The 27140-nt window shown below is 38.8% G+C and overlaps 2 protein-coding genes across 3 annotated transcripts in view; one reads left to right on the top strand and one right to left on the bottom strand.

Annotated features, from left to right (window-relative positions):
- The first annotated feature begins 3473 nt into the window (after window positions 1–3473).
- On the top strand, window positions 3474–19933 carry LOC111864965 (nucleolar complex protein 2 homolog). Its single transcript, XM_023852617.2, has 14 exons — window positions 3474–4044; window positions 5130–5458; window positions 6645–6751; window positions 7786–7901; window positions 9184–9347; window positions 10416–10640; window positions 12944–13132; window positions 13303–13422; window positions 14121–14252; window positions 15273–15488; window positions 17069–17326; window positions 18941–19071; window positions 19239–19428; window positions 19570–19933. The coding sequence occupies exons 1-13, from the start codon at window positions 3828–3830 to the stop codon at window positions 19381–19383; spliced, it is 2349 nt and encodes a 782-aa protein (XP_023708385.1). The 5' UTR covers window positions 3474–3827; the 3' UTR covers window positions 19384–19428; window positions 19570–19933.
- Window positions 19934–20342: 409 nt separating this feature from the next.
- Window positions 20343–27140, bottom strand: part of LOC111864963 (splicing factor 3A subunit 3) — a 25647-nt gene continuing 18849 nt past the window's right edge. For both annotated transcript variants that reach the window (XM_023852616.2, XM_023852615.1), the window contains 4 exons: window positions 25983–26166; window positions 25693–25803; window positions 24673–24763; window positions 20343–21646 (listed from right to left, as the gene is read on the bottom strand). In XM_023852616.2, the coding sequence (XP_023708384.1) occupies window positions 21513–21646; window positions 24673–24763; window positions 25693–25803; window positions 25983–26166 (520 nt within the window). In that variant the 3' untranslated portion in view covers window positions 20343–21512. The remainder of the gene's footprint in view (window positions 21647–24672; window positions 24764–25692; window positions 25804–25982; window positions 26167–27140) is intronic.

The following is a 27140-nucleotide window of genomic DNA, read 5'->3' as shown; positions in this document are numbered from 1 at the left end:
GTACAGTAGTTGAAAAGAGCCGCAGAAGAGGTAGTGGTATTACCGTCGGTGATCGGGAGCGGCGAGGTAGAGTAGAAGAAAGAAGCCGCTGAACAGAATTGGATTACAGTCTGTGATATGTGGACTGTAGTTGCAAGAAAATGCTGAAGAAAGAATTAGGAGACAGTCGGGGTTAACAAGTGCGCACGGTCGGTAAACTGGAAGAGAATTAGTGTGACCAGTGCCAAAAAAAAGAAGTTAAGAAAGACAGAGCGGCAATCTTGAAGGACTTGTGTAAAGAGAGACAATAAGTGTAAGCAATTTTAACATAAAGAGTAATACACGGTGTGGGTTCTGGAGACCCTGTAAATCATAACCCCTAAATGTGTTCCCCTTCCGGTATCCAAGCCCCCGTATCCCTGGGACAAAGGTTTCATCTCGCGCAATAGTCGTGGCGGATGTACATCGGAAGCCGACTACAGTAAGAATTGGCGCTTCCAACCTGGGGCACGTAACAGCGGAAGAGACTAGGAGTCTGCAAGCGAGACATCACGGAAAAATCGATGGAGAAGAGCAACTTCGTGGACTGAAAAAGTGAACAAATGTATCGTGCACGGTTAGTGGGACTAAGTTATATTAACAATAAGTGTGAACGAGTTGCGGACAGTAAAACATGGAAACCCGTAGTAAACTTAAAAGTCAGAAGACAATCATAGATAACGAAAAAGAAATTGAAGTGACGGAAGGTATCAGTGACACAGAGAACGGGGGAGAAATAGAGGGAGGAGTAAACGTGATGAGTGGACAAATAGTAGAGACAGAACCCGAGTTACAGACTCGAAACCAACAGACGAAAAGAGTAGAAAGGGGGGAGAAGGATAGCACAATAGACATACAGGCTATGTTGTTAACCTTTATGGAAGAATTGGAGAACAGAGTAATGAAAATGGAAAATGACACAAGAGAAAACGGGAGTAAAATGGAAAATAATATAAAAGAAAAAGGTGAAATGGAAAATAATATTAAAGAAGACGTGCGTGAAATGCTGGCTGCATTCACAAGGGACTCGGAATGTAAAATGAACCAACGGATAGAGTCCGTGAATAACGGAGTTAAAATCGTATCTGAGCGCACACACGGCGCTTTTGGGAACATGACTTCGAGAAGATAAGCACTAGTTCCTTTTCGGATTAATGATGACGAGTTGGAAAATAATTTTCTTATTTGCACTCAGCTGGTCAGTCCGGGTTTGTTGGGAGCTGATTTTTTTGTGTGCTTATAAATTTTCGATTGATTTTTGAGCAAGCTGCATGGCACGGACTATACCAGGCGAAGAACTGAGGATAATTAAATACTCATTCGTGCAAAACTATGAGCCTTTTTGTGGCTTATTTTACCAATCCTATATGCTGGTGATTGTAGAGCAATTGGTGGAACGAAGATTGGCAAGGGAAATCGAAGTACTTGGAGAAAATCTGTCCTAGCGCCATTTTGTGTCCACCACAAATACCACGTGACAAGGCCTGGGAAGCTAGCGCAGGAGTTGTGTAGTTCAGAATAAGTGACAAAGAGTTCTGTGAGAACAATGCAATGAGGTCGCGGGTGCCATGAAATTGTAATTTCTTCAGTCACTGAGCAGCTGTTCGCAGAGAGTCGGCACAATGAACTTGCTCCTGATGTATGCCATCAGTGTAAAATTTTGTGCCAAACAGTGAAGCTACTTCAAGACTAAGATCTGGTCAAGAGCGTCTGAATGGGCTCTAAATTAAGAGAAACTGACTGGCCAACCGTCAGTCGTAAAATTACTTTGAAACGAAGCAAGTAGTAAAGAGAAATTTTGTAAAGGTAGAAACGAAGCGGTAGGATATGTTGAAGACGAAGGCAATTGGATGTCATAACCATGGCGGTCCTTTGGTAAGGCACTGGCGTATAGTTTAAAAGATACGTGGTTCGAAGACATGACTATTTTTGTAAGAAAAAATCTTAAGAAATTTGTGCATGTAGGAAGCAAGTCGTACTATACGAGGAAAGTGAAGGTAACAAATTTGTATAGATCTGGTGGTACGTGGGTAAGACATTGGCATAATATTGGGAAGGTACGGGGTTCGAGACCACGGTGTCTTTTGTCAATAGAAATTGAAAAGTGAATAAATAAATACGATTTTTCTGCAGCTATAAACCAAGTCGCAGTATACGAGAGGATCGCAGAAAGCCGTAGCCTAGATGTCTGGTGGTCTAGAGATAAGGCACCGGCGTTGTAAATTAAAGGACCGTGGTTCAAGACCACAAGGATTTTTGTAATGACATTTTTATGGAATTATATAGCGAGATATAACATAAGAGGAAGATTAAAGGTAAACACTTTACGTGACATTGGTGGCCTATTGCTAAAGTACTGGCCTAATGTGCAGGAATTCCGAGGTTCGGAACCAAGGAAAGTTTTATACAATACAAGTGGAGTTAATAAGATTTTTCTGGAAATATATAGCGAGATGTAACATAGGAAGATTAAAGGCTCATGCTCAATAATATATCAAGCTCTCTCATAACTTGTGTTTTATGAGAGAGCTTGATATATTATTGAGCGTGAGCCTGAATAAGATACAGGATCAATTAAGTGAGAAGACGAATGTGATTGCATGTAATTATACAGCTGTGTTCGTACACCTGATGATGACCTCTTGAGGTCGAAACATGTAGTGTAATAATAATAAAAATATGTTGTGTGGTCGATAAAATTGACTCTAATATTAACCTTTGGGTTCCATAAAATGCTGGAAAATTCTTGAGTAGCTGCAGAATTGGCGGCTCCTCCAGAACGGCTCAGCTCCATGAGTAAGCAAGTAAGTAAGTACTGGAACAATACTTGGAACATAATTCAAAATGGAACTTAAATAACACTGAAATCAAGATAACTATTGGGGATCATCAGTGTTGGTTTCAATGTAACAGACCAACTACTGATCAGATCTTTTGCATTCGTCAGATACTGGAGAAAAAACATAATGCACATTCGTGCGCTTTTCTGTTAATAATATATTATTTTCACGAATTTTCTAACTTAACTAATGCCACCGTAAATATTACAGACTTCCATAACTTTTAGATCTTTTTTAATAAATAAATTTAGACAAAACATGTCAAGAACAACTTCTCAAACTTGACCTCATACAATCTCCACATTTCAAAATTGCTACCATCGCCTAAGATCGCCTAACATGTACAATTTTCCTATTGGTTGAGGGCGGTTGAGAGGGCTGAGAGTACAGATTCTCCCACGGATTAATAAATAGCTACAAGCAAGGCTACAATCAGGGATTACGAGTATGCTACAATTATGCGTACACTACGCTTATTCCTCACTTCTAATTGCAAGTTTTATGAGGTTTGTTTTACCGAAATTTAAAACAGTTTCACCAGCAATAAGCCACTTGCTCACGAGACTAAACCAACCCTTGATAATTTCACAAAACTGCCTTCTTCTGTTCTGGACACATACTCACGGATCGCATCATCACCACGGACTGCAGAATTTTTATATTGCTTGTATCTATGGTCAGTATGTGTAATGGCAGTTTTGTATATCTTTGTGTGTACGAAGATTTGAGTGTCTTAATATCGGTATTTTTAATCAATATTTCATGGTGCACAATATTTTATACTATGAGTTATTTGTGACATATTTTAATTAATGTTTGTTTTGCCTTTGCTGAAAAGGACCATGTTTAGTACATGCTTGGCGTGAAAAGTGCAAGCTATGTGATACAAAAGTTAGGTTAGGTACTTCAAATCTCATCGTGTAATGTTAATTTTTCCTACTTGCACGTTCATTAAATATAATATCCATTATGAGAGTCAAACCGAAGGGTAGAAGAGCGAAGAAGGTGGGGAGTATAACAAATGGACGTGGGAAAGGGAACACTAAGAAAGTTGATTTAAGCACTCTAAGTGTTGATGATTTCATGAACTCTACTTTTGATGAATCTGGGGACAGTGAAATCGATAATGATGACAACTCACCAGATGATGTAACTCGAGCAATGAATGAGGATCATCAGGAAGAAGGTATGTAGCTCTAATGTGTTTGTATATAGTTCTTGTATCTGATGACCGCCTCTTTGTCTAGTGGTCAGAGTTCGATTCCCGGTGCTACCATAGTGGGTCTGCAACGGCGTCCACTCAGCCCCATGATGATAATTGAGGAGCTATTTCAAGGAAATAGCGGCTCCGTTCTAGAAAACCGAAATTAACGGCCGTGGGGATTCGTTGCGCCGACCACGTGACACCCTCTATCCGCTAAAGTCGGCACTAACTTCGCTGACAAGCGGCGGTCGATCGCTGGGTATCGTTCGCTTGTTGACTAGAACCACAGAGTTTTTCTTGTATCTGATAAGAACGAAGTTGCCAAAATTGTTCTTTAAGTCCCATTTTTATGTGGCACTAGACAGCACCAAATCATGTCTCTAGAATATGTGTTTACCAGCAAAGAAATAAAAAATCAAACCACCGATTTAAACAGCTAAAATTGAAAGCAATGTGATGGATCAGAATTCCTTACTGCATGTTTGTGCTAGATTCTGTGGCAGATTAGAGTATGTTTTGATTTGGAAATTCCAAACACACAGATGGAACAAATGTTGGGATCCTTGAATGACGGAGGTGAGGAAGCTCTGAATTGTGGCTTTCCAGTAACATATGCAGTTGTTACTAGGGGTAACACTGCAGATTACGTTTTAAACCCACCTCCCCAAGCTCATACAAAATCATGAGAAGAAAGTATTACCAACTTATAAAAGATGAAGTAATTACATTAATTAAACTAATTAAAATGATATGATATATGTGACTGATGGGCTGTAGGAGAACGTGCCTACCTCTGAGAACCTCACAGGAACATGCTGCTTCCATCTTCTGTCAGAAGATGGAGACATCTCTCAGAACTATCAGTAAATGTTTACTAGAAACTACACAGTGCCACATTCCACATGGTAGTAATACTCACAGTCACTGCAGCATGTTTCTCCAAACTGCTGATAAATATCTACAAGACTGTATGGTATTACTTCCTAGAATACAGTAATCTTCAGGACATGCAATAACCGTTTCAGTGGCTGAAACCACATTCTAAACTTGACGTTTTTGTTTTACAGATTTAGCTGCTGAAGATGAACGCTTCTTTAGTGAGGATGAACATGAGGAAATTTCTGAAGATCATACTATGGGTTCAGATGCTAATAAAGCATCTGATGATGAAAATGTGGGAAATTCTGATGGGGCTGAAGACTCTGATGGTAGTAATGTGTTTGACTGGTACACACACAAGAAGTCTTTGGAAAAGTTACGTGATACTGATCCAGAATTCTACAAGTACCTTGAACAGAACGACAGGAAACTTCTTCAGTTCAATGTATCAGACAGTGAAGATGAGGCAGAGGAAGAGCAGGAGGACCAGATACACAAACCTGTGCCGGACTTGGAGGTGAGTTGAGGATGTGGCAGCAGTAGAATATGCACATGTATTTACTTTTGACATTCTCCTTCCTAGAGAATCAGTTTTGTCAGCGAGATAAGTTTTTTTACACCCATTAATATTTTTTGTTCCTCTTGTGTGGAGTGGGCCAGCTGTAATGATACACTTCATGGCTGGTTCCAATTGCATCACATGTATGTATGTATGTATAAGGGGTGGGCCATAATCCAGCCCTTGCACTACAACCTTCAACGATCAATTGTGCTTCCCATTTGGATTAACCCTTTATTAACCCTACACTTCGAATGAAATGAAGGACTTTATTTATGGGGGCATCATAAAAGCCACTTGGTTCCATAAACAACTGGCTCGGGTGACAAAATTGTAAATGAGCTATGGCTTCACAATCACATAGGACATGCGTGGCTGATTCGTCTTCTTGTAGGCACCTTTCACAGGTAGGGTCATCTACTGCATCACATGGTACAGAGCTGAACTGACATGTGTTGTCAAGTGACCTTGAACTAGGTTCTCGTCGTCATCATTACTTTCACTGGTAAGTTAATTATAATTTTGTTCTGGAATTAGGCCCTTGTAATTCCTTTTGCAAAATCCTCATCCTGTATCTGCTTCATAGCCGGATGATAAAGATGTGGCAATGCTGCACTGAACTGAACTGCTTAGGACAGAATAGTCTCATACCACTGCCAAGCAGCAACCGAGGGTCTCTGCTGAAGCCTGACCCCAGCTCCTGGTGTGAGTGGCAGTTTTGTATTGTTGTATTGATCATTTACACAGGAGAGCTGATGGGAATATTGTAAGACAGAATATGCTTAAAATTGTATTCTGAAACAGTCAGTTGAAAGATTAGTGTCTTCTGGGAGGTGATGCTGTGTAGCCTGGATGAAGTTTACCAGTGTTTTGGAAGATTGTGTTCCCTGCATCATGAAGATAAAAGGTCTACTCTGAAACATCAGTCAACTTTTGCCAGACTACCAAATTTCAAACCCAGAAGGCTGTAATCTCATAGTGATCACCTTTAGAACCTCAAATCTCATATCAGAAGGAAATTTTTAAGTGAAAGCAATTTTAAGGAGGAAAATTGCTGAAAAGTGATGTTGATAACTGCCTGTATAAAATTGTTCCTTTATAACTATGTCTATAGAATTGTCATTTGAATATACTTTTATGACAGGTTGCAAGCGATGAAAGTGACTTTGAAGCAGATGACAAGCCAAAGGATGAACATGTGGTGACCCTAAAAATGGTCAAGGACTTAGAGGAAAAATTACATAATTCCAGGTACCATGGTTAAGTCAGTCAGATTTTCAGAGCAGCTGTATCCTTCTCCATATATCTGCTGTAAATCTAGGATATTATTCAGTTTTGATGAGAGAAAGAAAGTAACATTCATGGCTGTTGGCAAGAAAAATGTTTTGTTTAGTTTAGAATCTGTTCTTTATTATACAAGAGTGCTCATTCTGTCAAATTATTCCTTTTTTTTTATTTGGGGTAATTGCTATGGGACTGAATCTGTTTTCCTTGTCAGTGGAGTAAGTGGCAAAATTCAGGAATAAAAATTTTTAAATTATACTTCTTATTGGGTTGAAGAACTTGTAACCCCATCTGTTTTTGTAAAATACTGAAAGAATGGGAAATGAAATTATGTTACATTTTGAGTTTTATCTGCCATTTATTGCTTGGAATATGATGCTGATCCATTCACCCCTGCTGGCTAGAAACATAAAAATTAGAATATACAAAACTATTACTTTGCTGTGGTTCTGTATGGGTGTGAAACTAGATCTCTGATATTAAGGGGAGGGACATAGACTGAAGAGATTATTTGGACCAAAGAGAGAAGAAGCAACAGGAGATTGGAGAAAACGGAATAATAAGGAGCTTCATTACTTGTACTCTTCGCCATATATAATTAGAATGATAAAGTCAAGGAGGATGAGATGGACAGGGCATGTAGCACGAATGGGTGAGACGAGGAATGCATGTAGAATATTTGTGGGAAAGCCAGAAGGAAACATCCACTAGGAAGACCAAGACGTAGGTGGGTGGATAATATTAAAATGGATCTTAGAGAGATAGGATGGGGTGGTATGGACTGGCTGGATCTGGCTTAGGATAGGGACCAGTGGAGGGCTCTTGTGAACGTGGCAATGAACCTTCGGGTTCCTTAAAATATTAGTAAGTAATTGAGTAGCTGCACAACTGGTGGCTTCTCAAGAAGGGCTCATCTCCATTAGGTTAGTTATCATTCTCAATACTTCAGTTGAACATATTTGGGCCATGTAAATTATGGGTAATCTGTGTTTTGTGTTCAGTTCTATTGATGCTACAAGATGTGCAGTAAAGATGTTCCACTCTGCTCTTCAGAGGGTTACCTCACCCCAGGAGGAAGACACAGAACCAGCAGAGTTTGTGGTTGAAGGCAGCCCAGGTGAACATTTTACTTTGTGTTAATGCTTTTTAGTTTTTATGTTGAAGGCACTATTTGTTCAGTGAAACCTTGCAAGTAAAGATGGTCTTGTGGGATATGACACTAAGTAGTTTGACATGTGGGTACCAACATTTCAGAGTAACATGCTGCCCCTCAGGCTGTGCCATAGCTCAAGCGATTAGTCGCTGGCTTCCCACCACAGCAGCCCGGGTTCGATCCTGGGTCTGGTCAAGTGGGATTTGTGGTGGACAAAGTGGCACTGGGGCAGGTTTTCTTCGAGTACTTCGGTTTCCCCTTCCAACCTTTATTCCACCGATTGCTCCACAATCACCCTCACCTATCATCTGGGGCTGGTACCATAGGCCAGAAGTGGCTGCAGGACAAGGGACTTAGTCCCACCCCACTAGCAATTAAAAAAAGAAAAACATGCTTGTCTACCCTGAAGATGGAAGTAATATTTTCCTCTGAAATGTTCATACCCACCAGGCAGGCTGCACAGTGTCACTGTTATCTTAATATAAAACACCATGGGAAGTTAAAATGCCATTGATACTGTTCTGCTGAAAACATTGCTTGAAAACCATGCACATCAGTGACAGTGGTTAGAGTGTGGTTTGCAAGTAGTGGATGTTTGTGAAACAGAGATAACAGTGTACCTCAGCCCACTTGTCACTGTAACATTCCACCATTACTTGCTGTGGTCACACGAGGACATGTTCTGTACTTTATCTTCTAATTTCCTTTTAAAATAATTTCAGGAATGACTCATGATGCCTCCTTTCTTTTAATTTGTATTGGCATTATAGTAATGGAGCATCTCCACTATCCAGCTGGCCAAGCATGGCAATTAAACCTGGAGCTATCCCTGTAGTACTGCAGGATTTATAATCCCATATTCCAGAACAGTAAAGACTAACATTTCCACACATACACAAAAATTAACATGAATTATAAATCACTGATGATGCAATTTGTCAATTATAGAAATGTTTGTTATGAGACAAGAATTCCCCTGATGTAACATCTGAAATTGAAGAGCGTATTAAATTTGGAGAAATAGATTGCTTACAGTTTTATTAATTTAATCATTCTTTATCCTGAAAATGTTACGGTATTGTATGTCCATATAACAAGGTGAATGTATGTATGTTTGAAGATGGGTACAAGCCAAATTGTACATATGCTTTGTGATGTGTTTGGTAGTGAATTTGTTAATGACTGAAATGTGCATTGTGTATATTGGGATTCTTATCATTACAATGGTGTGCCCTGACTGTTACAGTGTTCAATGCAGTTGTTCAGTTGTGTGTTCTGGAGATACAGGCAGCATTCAAACGTTGCCTGAACCTGTCATCCACTGTCAAGGAGCACATTCAGCTAACCAAGTGTAAGAAGTGGAGGAAGATGAAACCTCTGCTCAGCTTATATCTGACAGATCTTGTCAAGGTGAGGATCATGGGCACACTGCATTTACACTCTTAATGAAACTCTGCTGAACGTTACTCTCCAAGCTGTGAACTGTGTTCACAGATTTCACAGAATGTATTGTTAATGACCATGTAACTCAAAAATATTGGCTGCATTGCCCATATCCACACAGTGGAAAGACGTAAGATGAATAAGTATCAACAAATGATATAATGGTTCTGTGTCTTTTGCGCTATTTACGCATTCGTTTTCTGCAGGTGAAGTGACCACAGTTATGAAGTTGGTCACTCATCTTGAGGCAGAGGTCTAGAATGTTCTGAATTTTATGTTAAAAGCCCCAATATATCAGAATGGCATGGTGTTTAGGCACAATGGCAACTCTGCCTTAATAGCTTTTTCTTTCTGTTAATATAGGAAATGTGAGAAACATAACAGACACTCACAAATGTAGGTTCATGCGGATACAGGCATGAATGTGAACTTGTTATTACTGACTATGGAGCAGAGTCCTTCTTGAGAAAATGAATATTGTTTGACTGGTTAAGAACCTGAGGAGTTCTGTCATCTGCAATATAATACCATGTAGTCCATTGAAAACCAGCTGGTGTTTCTGAGGAACGTATTGCCCCCATCTTCTAGGTTGAAGGGTAAGCCAAGCAAAAGGAACTACATGGGAGATAGAGCTATTCATAGCCACCATTGTGAGGACATCACATCGTACATGGTTAAAAACTGCTTGCATTTTATGGAACCAAAAGATTCATTACCATGTTCACAGGACACTGCCACTCATCCCTGTCCTGAGCCACAACTTATTTCTGTAAGATTCATTTTAATATTCTCCCATCTGTGTCTGTCTCTTCTAAATGGTCTTTTCCTTTCAGTTTTCTGACTTACCTTTATATGCTTCCTTCTCTTTCCCATGTGTGGTTCATAACCCTCTTACCTTCCTCTACTGGATCATGCTAACTGTATCTGGTAAGAATACAAATCATAAAGTTCCAAATATTCCCTCACTGCCCTGTTCTCAAATCCCTTAATCTGTGTTCTTGTTAATACAAAATTCTGAATACATTTTATTTTCAGTTTCTTGCCAATGTCTCGTCTTCACATATTCTTGCAGTACTTTTAAAACATTTGCACCAACTTGCAATGTTCATGCCATACTTTACCAAACTGAGACGTCCACTTCTGAAGAGGCTGGTATCACTGTGGGGTTCAGGAGAGGAGACAGTTCGAGTCTTGGCCTTTTTGTGCCTTCTGAAAATAACAACCAGGCAACAGAAGGCATTGCTTGAGCCCGTGTTGAAGGTATGACTATAATTCACATTTAAGCATGCTACTTTATTTATGAACTCTGCCAGTTTAGCTGTACACAGCCAAAAATGTCTATGCTTAGAAATAGAGCTAACTTCAATCATTGGATTATCATCTTTGCAGCGTTAAATGCAATAGGTACATAAAGTTTACACCCTTCCTAGGCATTGTACCATTTAAGGCATAAAGTGGATGTGGAGATATAGTACATAAAGCCATGGAAAGAAGTCTCACGGGTGGTGGGAATAACAGCAGTTACTGGTTCCCTGTTTATGTCTGCTGTTGTATTCCCTCCAACTCTCATTGGCATATGTCAGCCAGCTCAAAGTGCTCATCACTACTGAAGGTTATCACGTGATTACCACTATCAGCATTCTTATGAACAGAATGGGTAGAAAAATGAGGAATATAGGGAATTACACTGGAGGGGGAAATGTAAGGGTTCAAGGGAGATGTAGAGGGGAGCCTGCCCACGGGACTTCTCTCCATGGCCTCAGTATGAATAGAGTTAGTGGCCAACTTCATGTTCTGGCTACTTCACTCCTGGTATCCATGGGATAGGAGGTGAAATGGATCCAAGAACTGTGGATGTTGTTTTATTAAAGTATGAGTTGGATTTTTTCAATTCACCTAATCCTTCCAGCTGCACTATGGCCCTGGGGTCGACTCAGCCTCTAACAGAAATGAGTACCAGGAATATTCTTGGGGGTAAAGAGCGGCCGGCACATAATGCTGACAACCCTACCTCCATCTGTGAGCTGATTGTCTAGAAAATGTGGGACCCTCAACATCTCACAACCCTATGGGCCTCCATGGCCTGTTACAGGAATAGCTTTACTTTTATGTGCTTTTATTGGGAATGTTGCACGTGTCCGCTGGGTAGTGCAAAATGAGCAACAAACCTGGCAAAGCTTCCCAAAAGAGAAGTGCAAAGTTCTTCAAGATGCAACAAAGCAAGAACTTGAGTGCTCTCTATTGGGAAGCAAGAAGCAAAATGGGTTAAACAATCCCAAATGCAGCCATTGGAAACCAAGCAACCAAGCAACCAACCCCAGCCATTCCTGAGGTAATCTCTTTATTGGTTGATCTATCCTAGTTTATAAATGATTGGATATATAAATCTATATATACTAGAACATAGAAAATAGAGATAAGTATTACACCAGGATAGCTCAGTTGCTATAGCAACTGGCTATGGGCTGGACAACCGAGGAGTCAGAGTTCGAGTCCTGGTAGGGTCGAGAATTTTCTCTTCTCCACATCGTCCAGACTGGCTCTGGGGCCATCCCAGCCTCATATCCAATGGGTACCAGGGGGTNTTTCGAGAAAAAAACAGCGTTTATTTCGTTCGTTTATCACAGAAATTGCAGAAATAGGAGCAAATTTAGTAAGTGACTACAGTTTTTACGGATTTCTAATCGCGGGTATTTAAATATATTGCGTACGGCTGCCTTTACCGGAATTTAAATGCCCGTAGGATAAGCGTTAAATGTTTATAATGCATTTAAATTAAATGGGCTGCCACACATTGTGAATTTAATGGTACAGCAGATGGTTAGTACTAAGATTGCATATTTGTTGCAGGGTCATGTCATGGTACTTCGTTAATAATAGGTGGTGTTCCCTATGCCCCCCCCCCCCAATATATTGTCTGCTAAGATGGTAATGTCAGTCTAAAATAGCTTTGAGGGTACATTGTATCTTGCCTCTGCAGTCTTATGGATGTCCTGTGTGTTAAACAAAATCTCTGGTATGGCAGTTTTGGTTCCCATCGAATGTTGAAAATAGATGCTAGTAACTTCTTAATGATGTAGCAATTTGCATTAATATCTGATGATCATGCACCTTCATTCATGTTACAGTATGTAATCCAGTGGTAACTATCAGGAGTTACTGCAACCATATTTGAATCACTTTTGACATCACTGACTGAAGATGCCTTTTGGTTTTCTGACTAAATATTGGAGTGTACTGGAATGGCCACACTAACTTGCAATTTCCATAGTTTTACTTTGCCTTTCCAGGCAAACACTGAGAGTACATGTAAATAGACATCTTTGTTCCATATTCTTTCACGCTCTTAACTCACATTTGTCCTCTCATTCAGTGTTATTTAACTGATGCAATTAAGATAGTTTTTTCAGTGAACTAAGGAAATAAGAGTAAGGTTACTTGAAATATCAAAATATTTCTATGAAATAGAACTGTGTGTAAAAGGGATTAGGAAGAATCATATCTGTTGAGGAATGAAATGTGTATTTCAATTTGTCTTAGTGGTAATTCTTAATTTCTTACAGATGATGTACCTGACTTATGTGAGGAATTGTAAATTTGTGGCCCCTTCTACATTGCCAGCTGTCCGGTTCATGCGTCAGTCACTGACGGAAATGTTTGCTCTGGACGAGGCTGCATCATACCGGCATGTCTTCCTATATGTTCGGCAGTTGGCAATTCACCTTCGAACTGCTATTACTCTCTGCAAGAAGGTTCTTAAACATCATAATACATATGTGATCATAAGGAATTTCATTTTCTTGAAGTATACTATATCTATGTGAATTTAAGACCTCAGACATGAAATAAGTTCCTGTACTGTATGAAAAGACTCTATGCTTTAGGTCATATCTGAATTTTTATGTATGTTATATTCCAACAGGAGAATATTCAGGCTGTATATAACTGGCAGTTTGTCCAATCATTACATTTATGGACAGAGGTTCTTGGAATGACAGCCCATCGACCACATCTCCAGCCACTACTGTACCCTCTTGTGCAGGTAACTTCTCTCTGGATTGATAGTGGCAAGATTCAGACTGCATCCCTCAGAATGATTCAAGTAATATAATCAGTACATTCCAGTCTGTCACAGATTGCATGCAGCAAAGATGAGGTGCCAATTGACTATTACAAAGCAAATAGGTGGATTTAAAATCTGTAACTAGTACAGTAAGCAAGACCTGAAAATAGGAATATTGCAAGGCAAAAAGAAAACTGGTGAAAATAAAGATATGAATTAGAAGTGAACAGCAAAAAGATTTATCTGACATTGTTACATATGAAGTTGAACTACATATATATATATGAAACACTGGAGAGACCACGTGAGGGAATATGCACTACAGAAGCTGGGTACAAATGGACACATATGTGGGAAGAATGGTTATGAGGGGCTAAAGAAGACTGGAGAAACTCCTGTCACAAGACAACCCACCAAGCATGTTGACTGAAGCATTAGATTTTATTCAGTAGATGCATAGTTCATTTGTTGACCAGGACACTTACTACTCGTATTGTTGCTTTTCATTGTTTTTCTTACTCCCTCCAGGCAAATTCTGAGGTAAAACCTCAAGTTAGGCCATGACATTCTTCCCAGTTCATTATTCACTAATCATCCTACCATTTGACACAGTCTGAGCTACTGACAGCATCATTAAATGTACCATAATTTTTAATGTTAGAATCTTCCTGTTTCAGATAATTATTGGCACCATAAAGTTGGTTCCCACAGCACAGTACTATCCTCTGCGTTTCCATTGTGCACAGATGTTGATTCAGCTCTCCAAGCAGACTGGAACATTTATACCTGTTTTACCATTCATACTTGAGGTAAAGCTTTGTACAAAAATCTCCTAAACTTATTTCCAGTTGTTCAGTCAGCTGGTAAGAATGACCTGGGAAATAAAAAGAATAGGAAAGGGTTAATGAATCTTCCTACATGGTTAGCATCCCAATTTGATATTTTCTCATTTTCAATCACATATATACATGTTATAAAGTATTATGTTAAACTATCAGTGTTGCTGAATATTCACTTTCCCAAACTTATGTTGAATGTTTTATATTCATGTTACATTCACATATACATAGCCCATGATTAGAAGCCCTTTTATTGGTAGAAGAATGTGATTGTTGAGAAAAGTTACACAGGGTCAGACTATCCCTAGAAACAATACAGGATGGCAGTGTCCTTTCATGTATTCTTTTACTTGAAAACATCATTACATGAGATCCTGTGGCATAATATTACGTACACACACTTATAAAAGAGTAAGGTAATTTGTGACATTTTATAAAACATACTAATTTGTGAATATATATACTTTGTGAATTTATTTGCTACAAATCATAATGAGGATAAATGTGTTTGGATTGCACTGCTGTGACTGACTGGACCAAACTGACCTGACTTCTCTGCAACAGAAGTTTCGGACAACTTACTTTTCAAGTACCAAAATGTGTTCTTGCATGTCAGCCATGAGTTTTTGGAATTGGCAGTAATTATCTCTGGTGTGTTGGCTGTGTTGTTGCACTGTATATGCATTCTTATTTTAAGTGAGAGTTCAGTTGTGTCCTTGTTACATGCGTTAAATTCCCTTCACTTATGATTTCCTTGTAAAAAGAAAAAGGCAAAGTCCCTTTGCTTAATTAATTAAGCATCACATCATGAAGATGTATGGGGAGTGGAGGTATAGCCCATGTCTTCATGGTGTGGTGCTAAACTAATTCAATTACTCCCCAGAAACATTAAACAGAGGTTTCACTTATCTTCACTGTTTGCATCCTGTTGTGTATCATGATTGGTTGTAGTTGGCCATCAACACACTGTTTCACTGTATTCATTGACAGGTGCTCAGTGGGTATAACTTCAACAAACCACACAAGAAAGTATCAATGAAACCCCAGGACTTCACATGCATTCTTAGGCTCTCAAAGTCACAGCTTCAGGAGAATGGCTTCAAGGATGCTGTAATAGAGAAAGTTTACCAGCAACTCCTGGAGTATCTTGCCAGTGAAGCTCATACGATCTGTTTCCCTGATACAGTGGTAGCAGCAAGCATACAGGTACAACATACTATTTGTACTTCCTGGAAGCATAGTAATTAATATATTTGATGATGCATCATGAGCTGATGAAAATGTTGGTTTTCAAATATTTATGAAAATTCACTTCCTTTGCTGGAGTATATTTGTACCAGGTACATTCCAGGAAACATTTTTATCTTACTTTGAACACACATCACTCAAAACAGAGCACACAGGCCTTGTCCACTCTTCAGCATAACATCCTGGTCTCTTCTCGTGCATATTTGCTAACTTTGCATCCAAATCTGGAAACATTTTAGAAACTGTTCCTTAGTGTAAACTGTTTTCCTTGATATGAACTCACTTTCTGAAGATTGCTGTCTTCTTGGATGTTACAATGTGTTATCTGGTAGGAAGGTATTTACCAAACTCGTACATGGTGTCACATACAGAAGACATCTTCATAGACACTGGTCTGAGAACCTCAGATCTCTCAACCCATTTTGTAAGAACAGAATCTGACTATTTCATGTCACCACATGGCTATCAGTTCACAGCATGTGCCACAGGTAATTTTGTGCCCATCAGATTATGAATAGTTCTTCAGAAGTAAAACTGAATCCAAAGCAAAGATGGTCTGAAAACATGACTTCTTCACATGACCTTTAAACTGCACCTGACCAAGATAAGGTGACATTTTTGCTGGGAACAGACACAGCACATTGCAGAGTTGCCAGCTTCTGGTGGGAAAACTTTTATAGCAGAAAGCAAGCTGGGCTGAATTTTGAAATCTATCCCATGCATTGAAATTTAATTTTATTGGGGCATGTTTGTTTTTCTCATATGAACTGAGATGTTGTATCAGATATGAGACATGATGCTATTTCAAAAATTAAAATACCAAACATAATAAATTAATAGTTTTTGATTAGAAGCCAGAGCTTCAGCACTAACCACTTTTGAACCCCATTCTGAGACAGTTTAGCCTAGTGTATATTAATAATATCTTTTTCCTTAAGATTTATTTTATTCCCTAGTATTTCATCTGGTCACTTTCTAAGATATTTCCACAACAAAATTGTGTACACATTTCTATCATGAGAAATTAACTACCCTACCAGCATAGGAAAATGATGTCCATATAATTTTCTGAACCCCCCCCCCCCCCATTAATTATTTTCTCTTAGACCAAGATATTCCTTATGGCATTTTGTTTTCTGATACATAAAACTTCTGTTCTTCTGCATAAAGACCATAATTCAGAGCCACAAGAAACAAGTGAAAAGACTGTAACTTTTATCTTCTTACTCCACGAAGATTGAGTGCTCTCAAGGCCTTTTCTGAAGTTCAGAAACTTGTTCTGTCTACTCCTCAGTCTTCTAATAGATATTATTTCTTGTGGTGTCATACATGTGTGTCACTTTAAGGATTCTGTCATCTTGTTTCTTTCATCATGCTATCTCAGGTTTACTGCATGACCACCATGGAAGGGCAGCTGAGGTGTGCAGCACATTGTGTTGTCATCCACCTTCCCACAGCGGTCTTACTATAACTGATTGTGTTTATGTTATAAATCATGTTTTAATTATTTTATATATCCTAATTTTTTCTTTTTTTAGTTAAAGAAGTTTGTGAAGGAATGTAAGTCTGCAAACTACAGCAGAAAGTTAAAGCAGATCCTTGAGAAAATTGAGGAGAATGCAAGAGTTATTGAGCTAGAGCGTTCCAAAGTTTCATTCTCATTAAGTGACCGTAAAGCCATAGATGCATGGGAAACCAACTTGAAGTTAAATGGAACTCCTCTGGCTATATTCTATGAATCATGGAATAAAGTAAACTTACAGCAGATGGCTAAGCGAGCTACCAACAATGACAAGGTAAATTATATAACAAGAAACTTCATGACCTATTATCTTTCTTATTGTGGTATAAGGTTATTAGGTAGGAGAGGCAGAACATGAGAAATGCATACAGAATTTTGTTGGAGAAATATGGGAAAAAATTATGAACTCTTGCAGAAGTGAGTTAAAATAATTTTTACTGCATAATGTCAGGCTAACGAGGACTAGGTGGATACATTCCATTCATGACAAATTTCAAACCAAAAATATGAAAAATAAGTAAGCGTTTGATTGGTTCCTAATTTTGAAATGGAACAGAAAGTGGGTTTTATGAGTTCTGCTTGGAGTTTCTTGTTTTTCTTTGTGTTGCTGAAAAAAACTACATAGTTAAATATCTAACTGACTTGAGTTTAATAAGCTGGAAAGATGAAAGTTAATGTGATTGAACTTCTTCCATTCCTGTTGCTCCTCTGACTTGGAGCATAGGACATCCATGAAACACTTCAGTTTCTTAATCTAAGACAGTTGGTAGGACTCCTTGGATATGGGATCAGTCCACTGCAAGGCCTGTACCTAACACAAACACAGAATAAACAGACTCCATGCCTTAAGGGCAATTTGAACCCATGATCCCATTGTTCAAGCAGGCAAAACTCATTTCATGTCTTAGACTGTGCGGTCACTGTGATCAGCACCGTGATTCAACACAGATGTAATATTCAAGTATTATGTCATATGAATGTTAAAATATATCAACCAAATGGCAAAGGAAGGTTACTGTAGTAAAAGACTTCAGTCTGCTTCAGGGGGATGTGCTCTATAAGATTTAAATGAGTCATATACATTTAATGGTATGAAGAAATAAATTTTAATTGGCCCACTATAAATTTGCACCAGCAGTAAATGAAAGAAAGGTAAATGGGCATATAAAATTGTAGAAATGCATTTGGATAATTTGCTGCATGCACTCCAAATTGGAATGCAGCTTTTTACTCTTGTTTAGAACATCTCAAAAGTGTAACATCAGAGAAACAGATTGAAATTGAACACTAAATTAGGATAAATTTTCAATCAAGAAATATTGTAAATCTAGATGTAGTTTTTTATGGCAGATATTTTAGGAGGGCATGCTAAAAGGTAATGCCCCCAGTTTTTCAAAAAACATATGCAAGTAACCATGTGAAATAAATTGTACTCATGTAATTAAAATTTCCTGGAATCTTTTGTGACATTTTCATAATTCTTCCTCTATGAAGTATAGCCATAAAAATGGAACAGTGTAAGATGCCTATGCAGAATGAGCAGCGTGTGGTTTCTGACTACCAGAAATGTTCCACCAATTGACATTCATTGGCAAACGTCATCACCACAGCCATCATCACTGTGATCATGACCATCTCCACAATTGCCATGATGATAGCAGTTGTGAAGGTGATGTTAATGGCTGTTGAAGTGATGATGTCTGCTACTGAGATGGTGGTGATGGTGAAAGTGTGGTTTCAGCAATCAGAGGTAAAGTTCTGCCATGGCAGAGGCATGAAACCATGTTATGTGGAAGAATTACAGATTACTTTTGAGCTTTACCTCATAGAATTTTTGTTATTCTGGTTTTACATAGTAAGAAAAATTCATATTATTTCATTAATACAGCTAGGTGAATACAATATACCAACATTAAAGAAGCATGAAAAGAAACGCACAAATCCACAAGATGATGATGGTCCTGTTGAACTGTTCCCTTCATCAGATGAATCAGATGAGGATGTGGGCTTGACACTGAGGTGAGTAGACCCAATTCTCCTATAGTAAAACCTGTTAATGACAAAATCTCAAAGAATCTGAACATCTGATGCTTACCCTTTTAAGATGTTTCCTTGTCAAGACACTTTACTGATTTTCCACTTGGAGAATTTTATCAGAAGGATCCATTTCATGTTGTTCTGAATAGTTCACCACCAAAGAAGAAAAAACGTGGCACACGAGGCAGAAAGGGGAGAGGGAAAGTTCAGAAGATGTCAGTGGAAGATACAGAGAATGTACCTAGTGGAGAAGAAGATATTGTTCAGGATTTGCAGCTCTCTGACTTCAAGTAATGCCTGTCATGGAAGAGATGCTGTTATAAGGAAAAAATACTGTTTGTAAGTGTATTTTTATGCTGTACAGTTGTATCTCCAGCTCTCTGAAATATGCTGCCAACCAGAGCCTGAGCTTTCTGCTGAGGGAGGAATGGTAGAATTGGTGAGATATACAATTGCAAGTGAATATTTTTGTGTTTGCAGGGACAACATGGGAACTGGAATGGTGAGAACGGAGTGACAGCTCTTTATACTGTCATGTTATCAGGAGTTTTTAATGTCATGTGGTTTTATGTATTTGCTGGGCTAACTGCAGGAAGGTGCAAGTAAGCTTTCACAGTGGCTAGAGTTCATGAGATCTTCTTAAGACTATCAGCATGTCAGGTAGTCAGAAATTAATAAAACACAATATGCTGGTAATTTCTAACCAACTGACATGGCTGACAGCCCAAGAAGATTTTATCATCAGGTGTATGTCATACTGTGATACAATGACATTTATACTGGAGCAAAAGTGTTTCATGTCAGTCTGTCTTACTGTCCATACAATAAAGTTGTGTTGTCCGTACATGGTAACATTATTATTCACACCTTTTATAATTTACTTTGCTTCCTAAGACATATTCCTTTATAGAAAGCCTACTGCTGGTTCCTTCACTTCAAATCATCTCTTCTGTGGTCCCATAATATTATATTTTATTCCTTAAGAATTATTTGCAAAGATTAAAATATATTTAAGAGATGAAGGTTTTAAGAAGAGATCTACTGAAATATAATGCTGTGCAGTCCAATGAAGTCAACCAACATTTTGAAGGAATATACAGTCTCCATCTTCATATTAAAAGGGTAAGCAAAGCAAGAAACCAGCCTAGAACTCGTGATATGTTCCTCCAGAACAGTGGTTGACTTTCATCGTACTGCATGGTGTTATATTGCAAAAGACAAAACTATAAAGTAACTGCTGTGAAAAACTCAAATATAACAAGTATTTTGTTTTATTTTCTGTATTAATCACTTTTCACTGACAAAAATGGATCAAAGCTAAATGCATCTTATACTAGTACCCATTTTTGGGCCAGGATAGCTCAGTGAGTATAGCACTGGGCTATGGGCTGGGGTTCAATTCCCAGCAGGGGTCGGAGTTGCATGAAGCTGGCCACTCATATCCAAGTCCCAAGGTCAAGAATAGTGCAGCTATACTTCCCCTGCAAATGTTTTTATGGCATGGGGCTTAATTAATTAAGGACATCTTTACCTTCACTACTACCCATTTCACAAGACACTTTTTCCATACATTAGACAAAGGATTCAATGTACTTTCCACTGTGAATGTGTGGTGAACTCTGCCTACTTCCCTGGCTCAAGTTTTCCGTATCAGTCTGAATCAAAGATGTGATTATGTAAATACTGTTCTACAGATGTGTTTTATGAATCCCACTGGCTAGCAACATAGTTTCCACAAAATACTTTCTACATGTGTGACGATCCCAGTGACAGTAACAAATATTTATTTTTCCAGATTGAATTCTTCAGTATCCTCTATATCTTAGTCTTGTAGGCAGATATTGCTGTTTCAAATGAACATGCTATCTCAATCTTCAGGGTCAAGTATGTAATATGAAGTGTCAGTTGGGTTATGCAAGCAGGTCACAAGGAAGGTGGTCATTGATAGAGAAAATTGAGGCTGTTTTGGGCCAACAGGAATGAACAAACAAGAAAACTGCTCTTTTCAGTGCTGTGACGATCCCATTCATGGAGAGACAATTTTCCAATTCTAATTTCTTTTTACTTTTTGGAGCATGCAAAGGAAAGACTGTCATACCCATCAAGATGGAAATGCCCTAGAACTCATTCCAGCAGGAAGTAAACGTGAATGAGGGGGGAGGCTTCCTGACCTCAAGTAATTTCTGTCTGAGAAGGACCACAGAAGTGTTGCTAATATGTGACTTTATTTAAATATGAAGCTGAAGCCAAAGTGTACACTGCATGGAGCTTTAGTTCCATTCCCACTGTGTGATGATAAGCTGGAGAAGGTCTCCAAGCATACCATTTCAGATGAAACAGTCTATTATTTTTCAACCAGATTCATTTTGTAAGACTCCACATACAAGTCAGCAGTAGTTTATACTCCATATACTGAAATGAAATCAGAGGAGCCCCTGCCTCTTCAGATCTTCATAAGTCTTGCGGTTAACAACATTTCCTTGCGAATCTTCATATTCCTCCTCCTGTTCTGGTTGCCAGCGCTCACCATGCTTCTGGTTCTTCAGTTTCTCCCACACTGTAAAAACATACAACATGCTACTGATTTAATGAGGAACTAGTAGCCAAGAGAACTCACACAGAGGAACAATCATCATCATCAGATGAACAATACAGTAAATGGCTGACACTCTGCTTCATATTCAGGAGGTCTCAGGTTCAAATCTGACAAGAGACCAACTATCCTGAACATTTCTATCACAAATGACAATATAGCACTTTAAATTAGGCCCTGATTGCTTCCTGTCACATCCTTTCCAATTCACCATTCTAATCATCTTTCGCAACACTGTATACAGTAATGTCATCAACTGAAAGCATTATATAAACCAAGAACAGAAATCATCATCAGGCCTCAACATAAAGTTAATTCAGGCCATTAAATGGTCCTCAAAATGAACAAACCCGACATAAAATAATTTGCAACATATTTAAGGTAACTGTAGCTAAGAAAATTAGTCCCATAATTTGGATACTTTTACATTAATCGGAGATAAAAGGATGGACATAAAAAGTAATGATGTTTTTCAAAATCCTTTCAGGCCATAAAAATTTAAAGTGATACTAATTAAATAGGATGAACTAACATCTGTGCATCTGTGTGGCAGCTATACAAGGTTATAATGGTTTAATGAATAAAATACCTTACTACAGTAGTTTACAGTCTAATGTAATAAGTGTGTGATTTCAGGGGATTGTCTTAAGATTCGTGTATTCTGATAAACGTAATACAGAATTTTTAGATTTCTTCAATTTATCCAGCCAATAAAGTAAACTTAAGACTGACATAACTTCAAAGGAAATAAAGTTGGGATTACAAAAGGAAATGAAATTCATGGCCATGGAATGTAATTTCCATGATGCTGATCTGTTGGAGAGTTGTCTCTTAAAAATGGTGGTGTATTGTGCAGTGTTACTACTTCTTTCACCATGTTATATTGATAACCTGAAAATATTTCCTGTCAGTGCAATAAAAAAATAACGCCATTTTCAGTATTTGGGATTTATATTTTCTTGGGTGTACAGTTTCATGCATTAACCTTTAAACGACTAAAGTCCCCATATGGGGTCGCACAGTCCGCGCGTGCGGACGTTATTTGAAATACATTTTTAAGGTAGAAAATAATGTCCTACTTATATAATTTTTGGCCACCATCTGCATGGAGTGTCTGTCTTCCCACCTGCATCATCTGCCGGAATGTTGCCTTCATGTGGAATTCTCAAAAAAATCCGGAAATGCAGAGTCCGATTTCGCACTTCACGCACTTTGTCCGGACGGTCTTTCGTTTCCCACGTGAAAAGCACACAAGACACCTCAATTGCGAAGTAGAGGAAGTCGGCCAGTGATGTGGTTTGGCCTTCTATAATCGAGATATCTCCGATTAAACGGCAGGGGTTCGACTCCTGGTCGCACAGTCCGCGCGTGCGAACGTTATATAAAATAATATTTTAACGTAGAAAATGATGTTCTACTTATGTAATTTTTGGCCACCATCTGCATGGAGGGTCTGTCTTCCCACCTGCATCATCTGCCGGAATGTTGCCTTCGTGTNGACCCCTTCCAGCATGTTCCGCACAAGAGCGAGACGAAATTCTCTGTGTGACAACAGGATGTAACTGTTCAGATCAAGGAGATGGAAAAATAGCTTATTTGTCCATTTCCAGGTTCGACAACAGATGCTATAACTGTTTGCCACAGTTTGCCCACAGCTCCACCTGAATAATTATTCACACTCCTCGTGCCACGCTGGTGTGGTGGTCCCCAGGTTGCCGACGAAGATGATGGGTCTCCTTCGAAATAACTTTCTGATTCGCTACCTTCAACATCACTCTCAGAATTGTCGGTACAGCAATCTGTACCGAGTCGCTGATGAGCTGAAATATGCTAGAATATTCCACACGACACGACGATCAAACTTTGAAATCCTCCGACTGAAAACTTCCAGGAACGAAGCTCTATTACTCGCTCTGTTGACACTGCAACGCATGCATAAAGAATGATAGCCTTGAACTATATAAAACAGTAAACATATTGTGTAGCACTGCTCGATAAACCACACTGAGATTATTTCACTCGCCCACTCTCCTCATTCCAAAAGGACTACGTCATTTAGACCCTGATAAACTCTAGACGCTGTAAACACTGCATCTGCTGCATCCGCTGTGTTGCCGAGTGTCGTCATCCACCAGCTTGCATTCAAACGTATCGAGAATGTATGAATTCTTGTAGAGAAAAAAAATGGGAAATTTCTTCTTTGGAGTCAGTGCAAAAATTTTATCATGTTTTATACAATCTGTAAATTACAATATCTGATTCTATATTCTTTAGAGAAAAAAACAGCGTTTATTTCGTTTGTTTATCACAGAAATTGCAGAAATAGGAGCAAATTTAGTAAGTGACTACAGTTTTTACGGATTTCTAATCGCGGGTATTTAAATTAATTCCGTACCGCTGCCCTTACCGGAATTTAAATGCCCGTAGGATAAAGGTTAACAAAGAATAAGAAGTTTATGTGAAGATTAGAGTCTTTGCAATGTAACACCATGTAGTCTGGAAAATAGGTGCCAACATTTTGGAGGAACCTGCTGCCAAACTCTTCTACCTTGAGGAAAATAGGCAACAGGGTCCTCTGAAACACTGACACCAATCTACAAAACTACACAGCATCACATCCCAAAAGACTCTGTGAAAATCTCAAATTTCACACAGAAACTGACATATTCTCATTACTCCACTATCATCTGAATGAAAACTGAATGGGTTGACACAGCGGTAATACTCTAGATTTGTACTCAGGAGATGCTCAGCACCACTACATTTGGTTCCCCTCCAATTCATCATTCACCTGTCATCCTACCATTTTATGCTATGTCTGGCTACTGATGTCATAAATAAACAATAAATAAATATAAATGAATATTTATATAGTCATTTTGATAAATGGACACATCCTACTACTGCTACTACGGCCAAAAACACAGCACAAAGATCATTTTTACAAGAGTCTCTTAGAATAATAATGAATAATAAATTGTAACACTTACATGCAAGGGCATCTTCAATCTGCGTAACATTGGCAAAGTGAGCTGTGTTTGGGATCCCCAGACATCTCATTCCATGAGCATGGCGCCATTCCTGCAAATGAATACAAAATAAAACACCAAACACATGACCTGAAATGCAGTATGGATTTAACCTCTTAATGCCAGCATCTAAACCCCTACAAGTTGTACACTGCAGTGGTACTTTAATGGCCTTGTACCAGAGATTTCTCACAGCATTTTTCACTATTATCTATTTTAGATATTACTGATGTAAATTTTATTAAATTTTCTGGAGGCATTACAACTAGTGCGAACTTTCAGGTAGCAAAATATGTCACTTGTTTCCGGGCCGCGCGGTGTACTAGGCAACACCATTTTGAAGCCACAAAACAACTGGTGTAAATGTCACAAAATATTCTTTTACAGCTACTATGAAATTAGAAGAAACCACTACAGTGAAAACTAAAAATGTTGCAGGCATAACATTTGGTTCATTTGATTCTCTGCTAAGAGATAATAGAGCACTGATGATTTCTGTCAGCTTGCAGCTGGTGACAACATATTCAGGCTACTGCCAACAGCATATCTCACAGGCTTGTGAGTATATCCTCAAGATACCTCCTTCAGGAGTTCAACTATCCTTAACCCAACAGCAGGAACTTATTTATAAAATAATAAACACATTGTCACTACACCTTAACTGAAAGGATAGACAATTAGAGCAGTATTAGTGAGGTAAAAATTTAATTTAAGGAACATTAACTAAGTATTCACAAGTTAGAACCACAAATGCAAAGTAACTGATTAGCTATATGTATTCTAAATGCATGGTCTGATCTTTCATTAGCTAATGACTGTAACAGACACCTTCAGCATCACATGACAAAGTGAATTTTAGAAAGATTTTTCCCAGGAAGGAGTATGTGTCTTAAGTATGAAAAGTATGGTATTGGAACATATTATGTAGACATATGCAATTAGCCGAAAATGAGATATTGCAAAGTAAAAGAATGGACTTACAGCAAAGTGCCTCTGGAAAGCCTTGGGCCCCTTATATGTGAAGTTGCCGCAGATCTCACAGTTGTAGCTGATGTTAAGTCCATGCAGTTTATACAGCCAATATGGAATTGGCTGGAACAAATGAAAGACATCCTCGGTAATTATAACAGAGTGCCACTTTTGCAATACTTGGGTCATATTTATTTTTTTCACAATTTTATTACTTTGAAAAGGTAATGAGCAACATGTGCTATTTTACCTCAGTCAATCATAAAATGCTGCAACTGAGCTACAACACAATTCATACATACCTTGCCATCCCAACCTAAAGGTAAGTTCTTTGGATTATATGGCACATCTGTATCATCTTCATCTTCTGATTCGCTGGCACTGGCCTCAGCATCTGAGTCATCACGCTCACCTTCAGTACGAGCCTGTTTTCTCTGAACATTTTCCTTTGTAGCATTCCTCTGTTCTGATAACAGCTCTGTGAACCTGTTGTAACATAAGCACTGCCACATTATATTGTATAAATATCAGCAATTCTCCATACTACTACCTTTACTGGAACATAAGTTGATCCCCTTTCCAAATTCATTCTTTAATACATTGCAGACAGGAGGGGCCATATGGCCCTCTATGTTTCCAAGCGTTGCGGACCGGTCGGGCCATATGGCCCTCTACAGTCACGTTATGTTGCAAAACGCTATATAACGCTGTGTGGCTTCGTTGAATCGTAACTACTGCGTAGATGACCTCGGGAATGATTGCTGCCTTATCTAGTAACTCGACCAGAGTCATTTCCTGTCACAACCTAAACAAAATTGGCTTTGTTCTAATCCAAGCTTGCACGTATGAACCACACAGCTACCAGTTCAACATGGCTCAGAGACGAAAGCAGTTGCGATCTCTCGGAGGACAGGAAATATTAGGTATGTTCTCCGATGAGCTATCAGATTTGCCAACTGCTTCGTCTTCTGATAGCGAGGCCATTATCAGTGACAGTGACAGTGACGGGGGCCACAGGGCTGCCCAAAATGTATCAAGTGAAAGTGAGAACTCCGTTGAAAGTGCGAGTGTCAGGACAGCTACATGGGATAAAGTGGACAAAACCCCCACTTTGGGAAAGTTTACTGGTGATCCGGGGGTGAAGCAGATGCCATCGGACCCAACGGACGTGTCTGAAGTTGCGTCACTGTTTTTTGGAGATAGTTTCTTTGACCTGTTGTGTCCGGAAACTAACAGATACTATCTCCAACACCGTGAGGCGTACGACAGAACCAATAAGGTTTTGAAGTGGGTGGATGTCACTTCAACAGAAATGAAATTTTTTTTGGCTATAATCATTCTAATGGGGCTTACGAAGAGAGAAAGTTTGAAGGATTATTGGTCAAGTGACCCATTTTTAGAAATTGCAATTTTCGGCAAACTCATGAGTCGTAAGAGATTTGAACAGATATGGTGGTGTT

Source organism: Cryptotermes secundus, unplaced genomic scaffold (assembly GCF_002891405.2).
Source record: "Cryptotermes secundus unplaced genomic scaffold, Csec_1.0 scaffold209, whole genome shotgun sequence".
NCBI classification, from domain to species: Eukaryota; Metazoa; Arthropoda; class Insecta; order Blattodea; family Kalotermitidae; genus Cryptotermes; species Cryptotermes secundus.
This window is presented reverse-complemented; position numbering and strand designations above follow the sequence as displayed.

Bases quoted from the DNA above. Each gene is read 5' to 3' on its own strand.
- LOC111864965 (XM_023852617.2), top strand. From the start codon at position 3,828: ATGAGAGTCAAACCGAAGGGTAGAAGAGCGAAGAAGGTGGGGAGTATA. The intron at 9,348-10,415 runs GTGAGGATCATG...TTTTATTTTCAG, and splicing joins ATCTGACAGATCTTGTCAAG to TTTCTTGCCAATGTCTCGTC. The intron at 13,423-14,120 runs GTAACTTCTCTC...TTCCTGTTTCAG, and splicing joins TACTGTACCCTCTTGTGCAG to ATAATTATTGGCACCATAAA.